The 10,278-nt window shown below is 41.2% G+C and overlaps 1 protein-coding gene and 1 long non-coding RNA gene across 2 annotated transcripts in view; one reads left to right on the top strand and one right to left on the bottom strand.

The window, feature by feature from the left end:
- Positions 1–8,431: 8,431 nt before the first annotated feature.
- Positions 8,432–9,121, bottom strand: LOC119062556 (GTP:AMP phosphotransferase AK3, mitochondrial-like). Its single transcript, XM_037163554.2, has one exon. It carries the CDS (start codon positions 9,119–9,121, stop codon positions 8,432–8,434), a length of 690 nt encoding a protein of 229 aa, XP_037019449.2.
- Positions 9,122–9,835: 714 nt separating this feature from the next.
- Positions 9,836–10,278, top strand: part of LOC128627454 (uncharacterized) — a 52,030-nt gene continuing 51,587 nt past the window's right edge. Inside the window, exons 1-2 of the long non-coding RNA XR_008391628.1 lie at positions 9,836–9,888; positions 10,013–10,081. This is a non-coding gene — a long non-coding RNA (uncharacterized LOC128627454). The remainder of the gene's footprint in view (positions 9,889–10,012; positions 10,082–10,278) is intronic.

Genomic DNA, 10,278 nt, shown 5'->3' with positions numbered 1-10,278 from the left:
AGGCAGTGGGTGAGCAGCATGTTTTAGAGCCATGGTGTGGTTCTTTGCTCTTTTCTGTGAGTCAGAGCCATGTGCTATCTAAAATAGCTGGTGAGTGTGGGCAGCACAATCCAAACATAATAACAAGTCATTGAATTTATTCCCAGGGAGACTGTGACCCTCTGTCCAAAGTTTGAATGTGGCTCTGTCTGTCTGGCCGTGTTAAGGGTCAGATTGAGCGCACAGACCCATGGTGCTGGCTGGTTCAGCTCAGCCTTGGAGAGCCCCACATGCAGCTGCATGCTGTGTCTTTAGGGAGGTGGGAGCAAGTGGATTTGACCAGATGTCTAACACTAAGTAGGCCCATACTTGTGGCTAGGCTTCCCTAGTTAACTGTCCAGAGCATGTATTTACCTAATGATGCACAAACTCACTAATGCAGCTCAAGACTGAGGCATGTTTGGGATATTTACCTTTTTAGAACATGTATTAGAACATGTATTGCTGATGAATCATCCTCCCCCTACCACATATACTTGTGTGAACATGTTATTATGCTGTTCCCATGAGGGTGCACGCAATAGCTCTGCTGATGGTAGGGCCAATGACTAAGTTCCAAATCTACCTGGAACCTGTAATGCTCAGCTGGCTGTTCAGCTTTAGATCATTGAAAGGGTCATCACATGACTAAGCAAACACATGTGAGACATGATGAAAGAAGGCTTCTGACTGGAAAAAACTGCGGTGATGAGCAAACTCTACGCAAACTGCCGCTGTAATGCATCAGAGCGCAGAATGGACACCCTTTCCTGGCAGCAGCAGCAGCCTGCAAAGAGAAGTCACTGTTAAAAGTATTGCAAAATATCAGTGCAACAGATGCTGAGCAATTTCCAAGGATGAGATGTGGCAAGTACCTGTTGTATCAGAGGAAACTTTTAGAGATCACTCTGTAGCAGGCAAGGAGGAAGGTTTGCTGGACTAAGAAATATTTGATTACCACTTAGCCTTGCCTTAGGCAGAAATGTGACTGAAAGTTATCCTCCAGCCTCCCTTTCTGTATTGTATCATTTTCTTGTCCTCCCTCTTGGCTTTCGCACATCCTGCCTCACCACCATCCATGCTGCTATAGACAATCTTCATGCTCTCTGCTCTCTTCTAGCCCTCCTTTTAATCCTAGAATGATTATTTGCACAGTGTTGATTATTGTGAGATGATTATAAGACTTATAGTTAACTGTGAAATAGAAAAGTGTGTCCCCCTTTCGGTGACTATCATTAAAAGAGGAAGGGACTGTGGGCAATAGGTAGACTTTTTTTTACTTTACTGAACAGGAGACCAGAAGCATAAAGCCATCCAAATAGAATGACAGTTTCCCTGAAAGGGACACGAGTTGTTGTTATGTGTTGGTTTTTTGTTGTTAGGGACTTTTGTTTTGTTTTGAGAACTTGACATTGCCCCTCCTTTGTTTTGAGAACTTGAAATTGCCCACAAATCCAGAAGCAGCATTGGTCAGCACTTAGCATCTCTTTGGGACTGACTAGTCACTACAGTATCCTGGTGAAAGTTTATCTAAGGAGCCCCAACTTCTTTACTTATGAGGACAACTTAAGTGACAAGAGAGCTACAAACAAATTACAATTTGGTTGGAAACTTTTCCATCAGACTGTAGTTGTTTCAGCCTAATTCTTGCCTTGCTGTCACCTGCAAAGGCTAATGCCGAGCCCAAGCTCCATATAAATACAGAAATACCATATGATTGCTTTATTGCTTAAATTTGCTAACTTCTGAGAGGAATATTGTAGAGACTAAGAAAAGGAAGATTCTAGGATTATTAAACTTGCTAGAGAGTTTCACTAGCTCTCCATCATTTCCAAAATGATCACATTTGGGGACCCAACCTGTGCGATGTTTCCACCCATTACCACCCAATGAAATGGCCATTCCAAATGACTCCAGGGAGTCCCTATTCTTGCTAGATAAAACTCCCTATAAGACTTCATTTGCTTCAAGGTAATTTACCTGGGCCTTTTTACTTTACTTATGTATCAACGTCCCAGTGCTCAAGGAATGTGGTAAGAATTCTTTTTCATTTTTAAAAAATTATTTATTTATTTTTATTGATTATGCCATTACAGTTGTTCTATTCCCCCTTCATTCCCCTCCACCCTACCCCCCATCCCCACCATTACCCCCTTTAGTTTATGACCATGTGTCTCAAGTTCTTTAGATTCTATATTTCCCATGCTATTCTTGCCCCCCCATCTATTTTCTATCTACCATCTATGCTACTTATTTTCTGTACCTTCTCCCCCCATCTTCTCCTCCCACTCCCTTGTTGCTAACCCTCCTTGAGATCTTCATTTCTATGTTTCCACTCCTGATCTAGCTGTCCTTTTAGTTTGCTTTTGTTTTAGGTGTGGTTGTTAGTAACTGTGAGTTTGCTGTCCTTTCACTGTTCATGTTTTTTTAACTTCTTTTTCTTAGATAAGTCCCTTTAACATTTCATATAATAAGGGCTTGGTGATGATGAACTCCTTGAATTTGATCTTATCTGAGAAGCACTTTATCTGCCCTTCCATTCTAAATGAAAGTTTTGCTGGATAGAGCACTCTTGGTTGTAGGTCTTTGGATTTCATGACTTGGAATACCTCTTTCCAGCCCCTTCTTGCCTGTAAGGTCTCTTTTGAGAAATCTGCTGACAGTCTGATGGGAACTCCTTTGTAGGTGACTGTCCCCTTAGCTCTTGCTGCTTCTAGGATTCTCTCCTTCATTTTAATTTTGGCTAATGTAATGATGATGTGCCTTGGTGTGTTCCTTCTTGGATCCAACTTCTTTGGGACTCTCTGAGCTTCCTGGATTTCCTGGAAGTCTATTTCCTTTGCCAGATTGGGGAAATTCTCCTTTATTATTTGTTCAAGTAAGTTTTCCACTGGTGGCTGTTCCTTTCCCCCTTCTGGTACCCCTATAATTCAGATGTTGGAACGTTTAAAGATGTCCTGGAGGTTCCTAAGACTCTCCTCATTTTTTTGAATTCTTGCTTCTTCACTCTTTTCTGTTTGGCCATTATTTGCTTTCTTCTGGTCCACTCCATTGATCTGAGACCCAGTTTTCCTTTCATCGCTATTGATTTCCTGTGTAATTCCATTCATTTCAATTAGTTTCGCCTTCATATGTATATCTAATTTGTGGCTATAATCAACCAGTTCTGTGAGGATCCTGATCACCAATGTTTTAAACTGTGCATCTGAGAGTTTTGCTATTTCTTCATCACTTAGATTTATAGGCTCTGGGGCTTTGAGATCTTTTTGAGCCATTTTTGTTCTGTTCACGCCCGTTAAGTACGAGGAGCGGAGCCTTGGACTCCCTGGTCGCTGGGTTGTGATGCTGTATGTGGGGGCATGGTCAGAGCGGGGAAATGGCAACCCCCTCTGCCGTTTCTCACACCGCTGGGTGAGGAGCAGAGCCTCAGGAGGTTCACCAGGGCAGGGCCACTTAGGTCGCTCGGTTATGATGCTGTATGTGGAGACGGGGTCAGAGCAGGGAAATGGCCGCACCCTCTGCTGCCGCTCGCCACTGGGGCCTGCTGGGTCTTGCTGGGTCCCGTCCAATCGCCCACTCCCTCGCTTGTCTATCCGCGCACGGATGCGAGACCACAGTCAACCCGCAGCCCTGCTTCCTTGCTGTTTCCCCGTGGTCGCTTGCTGAGTTGCCCACCAGGTCCAACCCTGCGCCTGGATTCTGCGCACCTGCGCACTCTGATGGAGTTTTCCTGTGCAACCCTGCTCCTCCAGCTGCTGGTTTCACCCCTCTTACCGGTCAGGCTGAAGAATTTGTTGTTATCAGACTTCCGAAAAGTTCAATTTTCTGTGTTCTGACTGTGTTTTCTGTCGCTAGTATTTAGTTATCTCTAAACTTGGTTGTGTAAGGAATACGGTGCCTCCACCTATGCCTCCATCTTGGCGGAAGTCTTTTTTATTTTTTATAAGGATAAATTAAAAACACTGAGAAGGCCAAACTAGAGGACATTTCCTCTGAATGTAGGTCTGTTCCTCTTTCTCCTATTGCAATCCCATTGTTTCTCTTGCAGATATTTTCTAATTTCTTTCTTAGTTGTAAAGATTTTCTTCTAATTTATTCCACCCTCAAATTCCCTGTCCCTCCAAATAAACTGATTTCCTATTCTCGTCCCAGAGTCTTTGCAGTCAACACCTGACCTAACATCCTCTCCATCACTTCTATGTCATGGCTTCTTCCTCACAAAGTCAGAATTGGCTGGGCATCTGACACCAAGCAACACTGGCTGAATGGGATAGCTGATAAATTCCCAAAGCCTTACAGTTTGACAGTAGTCAAATTCTGTATCCATGTGGCCTGATGCTTCCTCTCCCTTTTTAAAAGATTTTATTTATTTATTTTCAGGGAGTAGGGAAGGGAGGGAGAAAGGGAGAGAAACACTGATGTGAGAGAGAAAAATGAATTGGCTGCCTCTCACCTGCACCCATACTGGGGATCTAACCCGCAACCCAGGCATGTGCTCTGGCCAGGAATTGAACCAGCTACCTTTTGCCTTACAAAAGGACAGCCAACCAGCTGAGCCACACCGGTCAGGACATAACCTCCTCCTCATTTAACACACCATTCTGATTACTGATAGGTAATCCTGGTCCCTTTTGAGTCCTTCACCACCATCACCACTTTTTAATCTTTCTTCCAGTCTCGTAACATTATGACCATTTTCTAAGCTTGCTGAAGGGAGGGAGGTGCCCCCATGTCATGACAGTTAAAGTCCTCTCACATACCTCTCCAATCTTTTTTCTAATTCCGACTCGTTACCTGCACTCTATTTAAAGTCAATATTCACTCTGCTTACCCGGTGTTTCCCTACCACTCGCTGCAGAAGGCATTGCTGTAAAGTTGTCTAGACGGTCAAGAACCTCACAAGACCATAGGCATGGACCTAGATTTTAGGCCTACTTGGAGAATAAGGACACCCCACAGTTGTCCTTATTGGACACTGAAATGGGAATACATAAGCATATTCCCATTTCAGCTTAAGTTACTAATAAAAAGTATAGCCTTTTTTTTTAGAGAAATGCATTGTGTTTTGTGTTGCCTCATCTCCAAAATCCATTTAACTTGCTTATTTCATATTTTTAATTCAGACCAAACAATAGCTATTAAAGATTAGAAAATATAAGGCAAATACATCCGGATCTTATTGCAAGTTGGTTTTTCAACCTGCATACTTGAAATGAGCATCATTAGCTGAGTTTAAATACAGCAGACATATCAGAGAATTTGAACAACCAGCCACACAGGAAAAGGTGTTTAAACAAGCTTCCCAAATCAGTAGTTAGAGTGACATTTGATGTGGAATTTGATGAGCAACACAGATCAAGTGAAAAATGTTAGTTAAATATGGTGGCAACTAGTGATAAAATAATGATAAACTATCCATTGCTTAAATATCTATGTGTAGGGGGGAAAGGTGACAAGAAAGGCAAAGCCTTTTGTGATGAAAGTTCCAGCTGGTGAGACTGCCAGGTGGTTCTGAGCTTCTGCTGAACCCTTAGTGGAAGGCTGGCCCTCTCAGAGGTAATCAGCTTGGTTACTTTAGGAAAGTGGTTTGCAGGAGCATTTATAATACAACAAACAGCAATTAGCATAGCCCCACCCCTTATAACTAACTCAAAATGCCTGGGGTATCAATATTCTATCTTCGAGCTCCCCAGATGATTCTATCTAATGTGCAATCAGAATTGAAAGTCACAGTTCTAAGAGATCAGATGACTTCATATTTTGAGGGTGGATAAGGAAATCTGGTTTCATTTCAGGATGGTAGACTAAGTATATCCTGTAGCTTCTTCATTCCTGCAACAAGGGCCTCAACTGATGATCCTAAATAAATGAAACTTTCAATAAACCAGAAACCTCTAAATCCTAAGATACAAGAAGATGTAGACTGGCTTGGTGCAAAAACAAAAAGGCCACTCTAAAGTATGCATAGAAGACTATCGCAACAAAGGTGAAGGGAGCACCAAGCCTGCCTCATCCCTGAAGGTGCTAAACACCAGAAGCAGAGGAGTATCAAGGACCATGAGCATGTAGGTCCTTGGGGCACCACTGCAGGAGGGGCCAGAAATTCCTCTTCCATTGATGCCTTAACATGTACCTTGGGCCAAATAGCAGCATGAGTGTCAGCTTCCAGGTAGGATTTGTGACCAGGGAGCCCAAATTAGACAGGCATGGCCATGTGTCATGAGGCTGGCCATTGCCAGAGGAATAGGGTACCAGAACTGAACACCTCTGAGAAATCTCACCCAGTGACATCTTTTTTCACTGTCACTGAGAACAGGTCAGAGGACAATTCAAACCAGCAATATCCCCAAGCTGATGACACCCACTGACGGAGAATGCAGTCTAATGGAGAATCTCAACCAAATGATAATGGAAAAAATACAATACAAGCATTTAAAAAAAAAAGATTGTAGAGTCAAGATCACCACACATTCGAGGAAGACCAACAATACAAAAGATGACAAACTCAACAATGTGGATGAACAAACACTCAAGGAAGATAAATAATAGAGCAAGCAAAGCAGGAATTAAGACTAGGGTAAGTAAATTTTTCTAATACATGTGTGAGGATACAGCAGTCACCGGCAAATCAACCAGAAGACACAGAGATTAAAATTTGATTCCTACAATAAGAAACTGAATAAGCAGATGAAATTGATTTCTTTTCTGAAGTTTAATGTTATTACCATAAAAACTAATGTATGTCTTATAACCTACTGCCTAGTGATAGTTCCTAAGTTCAATAGTTCACTTTTTTTGAAAGTACCTAATAATTTTCAAAAAAGAGGTTACAGGAAGTATTTTTGAAGAATGAAATGTTTTATGTATTCTTTTAAAAAGACTTGGCCCATTTTGAAAAATAATCATCAGTAAGTGAAAAATAAAATCAAAAGAAAGGAAAATATGTTTTTCCCCAAAATACATTAAAAAATACTTGCTGATATTTGTAGTTTAAGTGTGTAGAGTTAAAATGAGCCAAATTTACAAAAGGCAATTAATAACAGCTTGCAAAAGGATTTGCTTCGTCTGCTGTAGCACCAAGAAGAATGAGGTAAATATACCATTGAAGATGCAGTCAGGTTTCTCCTGTACTCCTGACATTGACCCACTGCCCCGGCCAGCCACACAGTACATAAGCACGCTTCCTCCTAACCCCACTGAGGAATCTAGAGGAAGGACTGAAGAATGACTGCTCAGATTATACACACTGCCAGGATTTCTTTCCCCTTTCAGTAGTATGTCAGTGAATACAAGCAGGTATCAACTTCTTTAATCAGAAATAAAGAACTCCACCTTCAGCAAACTCATTTACTTTCCTGGTCCTTTTTAACCTATCATATAAAAAGCCTTTTTATCGCTACATCTGTTTACTAATTATGGCTGTTTGGTTTGTTAAGGAAATTTTCCCCAGGCATACCTATTTCTACTTCTATTTCCGAATGACAAAGTATGTGTATTTTATGTTCTGTCCCAAGTTTTCTATTATTCATTTTTTAATACTTTAATTTGTTACTCTTCAAGGCATATTGTACATTGGACCAAAAAGAGAACTGGCAAGTTGATCCTAAAGCACACATTTCTTAATCTGAGTAACTTCTGAGAACATAAGACTTCAGTGACATTTTCCATTAAAGAAAATTCATTCAGTTTTGTGCTTAACCAAAAACTTCTAATATTAATTTCTAACAGGTTATATCCCTAGTGCACATGTATTTTCAAAGGAGAACAAGCCATAGCAAAGTAATCTTTTCCTAAATGTCATCTGATATATTTTTATAGCAACCTGAAAATTCGCAGTAAACTGAAGTTATGTTTAACAACACAATAAATACAGCTTATAAGCTCACCTTATAGGTTTCTTAGTTTAAAGGCAACAGTAAATTTGCATTCTGCAATGGAGCTATAAACACAGTTACTTTTATCTAGAATCTTATGGCCATAGCATCTCACAAAACCATGACCCACATGCTAGAACTTTTTTGGGGGAGGGGGGGTAGGGTGGGCATCTGGCTATGCAAAAGTCTTTGATGAGATCCTTTGTCCAAATTAGTATATATTTTTTTATTTTCCAGGAAATATGGAAACCTTATCACACATTCATACTGAACAAAAGTTAGATTACTATCAATGTCTCTTTTAATTTTGCTCTAAAAGAATTTTTAAAAGTCTAGACATCGCTGATGTTTTTGAATTACACACAGAAGACAATTTCAAAAGATAAATCTTAGTATCTGATCCATTTGGCATATCTTTACTACCCAGAATAAAATCCATAGAAATGAAACTAATGTCATTTTCAAAATATTCATATATGGTGGAGTCTTAGGATGAGGAACTTCTAAATGAAAGAAGGTGGAGACTCTCATCTTGCTACTTACAAGCATTTTTCCTCATGGGATTGCTGCTGTATTTGTGCAAGTTTTGCTTGCAGGCAGGCATGTATATAGGGCCAGAGCTCGTTGCTGTCTGTTCCAGAGAATGTTTCCAACACCCCCTTTTTTCGGTAATGTTCCAGGACAGGTATTGTTTGGTTGTCGTAAGCCTTTAGTTTCTTGATAAGTGTCTCTAGTCTATCATCCTCACGCTTAATGAGAAGTTCTCCAGTCAGATCATCCTTACCGGCCACTTTGGGGGGGTTGAATTCAAGGTCGTAGACGCGACCACTGGCTGGATGAACCCAGCGAGCATCAAGGTGTTGCATGATGACCTCAAAGGGCACATTCAGGTTAATCACCAGGTGTATCTGGTGAACTTTATCAAGGGCTTCAGCTTGTGGGAGAGTCCTGGGGAAACCACATAACAGCCAGCTATACTGAGTGAGATTTTTCAACTCCTGAAGTGTCAGACGAGTCATGAGGTCATCCGGGATGAGCTTCCCCTGGCCCATGAGATCCTTGGCCAGCACACCAATTTCTGTGTCCCTCAGCACGTTGTCTCGGAGCAGGTCCCCGGTGGAGAGCTTCTTTAGCTGGAAGTGTTTGATGATGCGCAATGACAGGGTGTGCTTGCCGGAGCCTGGAAAACCCAGGATCACTGCGCGGAGGAGCTGCCTGGAAGGCCCCATGGCTGCCCAGCCAATCCCTGGCCGCGACGACAGTTGGGCCCCCCTCTTGGCCTGTGTGCCCCAGACCAACGCCTTGAGGACACGCGCCAAGAATGTACAACCTGCATTGGAAATGGGTTTCTTAAATAGATGCTACCAAAGAGCCAATTCATGAATTCAAAGGCTGAGCCAAGGAATTCTCCCACAATACAATACAAAGAGCTGAAGAGATGGTATGTAGAAAAGGAAAATCAAGAAACATATAGTGCAGATTCAAAAGTTCTGCCACTCACAAGTAGAAAATGGAGAGGATGGAGGGATACTGTATTTCAAGAAATAATTAAATAGACAAGAATTTCCCAGAATTAAGGAATGACATGAGTTGCAAGATTAGACAGTGAAACAGTACAGAGCATCTAGAAACAAATGTTGACAGAGTTGTGGGTAAATAGGTTTCTCACACTCCACTGGTAGGGTGTTCCCACTGCTATTTTGGGAAGCAACTTGGCAGTGGCTCTAGGTTTTTAAAAAAATTACTTCTCAGTATCTTCCTTACACAAACACTCACACAAACAACAAGAAAGCACATATAGGATGTCCCCTTCACCCTTATTTATAACTGTGAAAATTTGTTAACAACCTGAATGTCCACTAATAAAAGAACGCCTAAACAAATCTTAACTGTACTGTGGAATATTATGCAGCAACCGAAGAGAGAGAGGCAGATTTCTATGTGCTAAACATGAAAAGATTTCTAAGACATCGTATCTGCAAACAGTTGCAGAATGGTAAAATTTATGTTCCATTTGTGTTAAAGTGTCACGGAACTTATGTTTAAATATACCTAGTAAGTGAACTGAGAAGCCAAGTTTCAAGCAGTGGAAAGACATGACTTGATTTTTGTTTTTCAAGGATTACTTGTCTGCAAGAATGGAAGCAGGGGGAGCTGTTAGGAGGCTATTTCAACAGACCAGCAGAAAGGTAAGGAAGGACAAATATTTTAATTTAATTTCTCCAATATGAGTGAGATGGAGCATCTCGCCATTTGTTTTGGGACAATTTGCATTTTATTTCCATGTGAAATTCTTGAATTGACAATTATGCACTTCAGTAGCTTCCTTGGGAAAATGTTTTAGGTTTTGTTTACTCCTTGAGCTGTGAAACAGGTCCTTCGCTTT

The sequence above is a fragment of the Artibeus jamaicensis genome, unplaced genomic scaffold, assembly GCF_021234435.1.
Source record: "Artibeus jamaicensis isolate MK-2021 breed Jamaican fruit bat unplaced genomic scaffold, CSHL_Jam_final contig_402, whole genome shotgun sequence".
NCBI classification, from domain to species: domain Eukaryota; kingdom Metazoa; phylum Chordata; class Mammalia; order Chiroptera; family Phyllostomidae; genus Artibeus; species Artibeus jamaicensis.
Note: the sequence above shows the minus strand (reverse complement) of the source record. Positions and strands in the feature narration are given on the sequence as shown.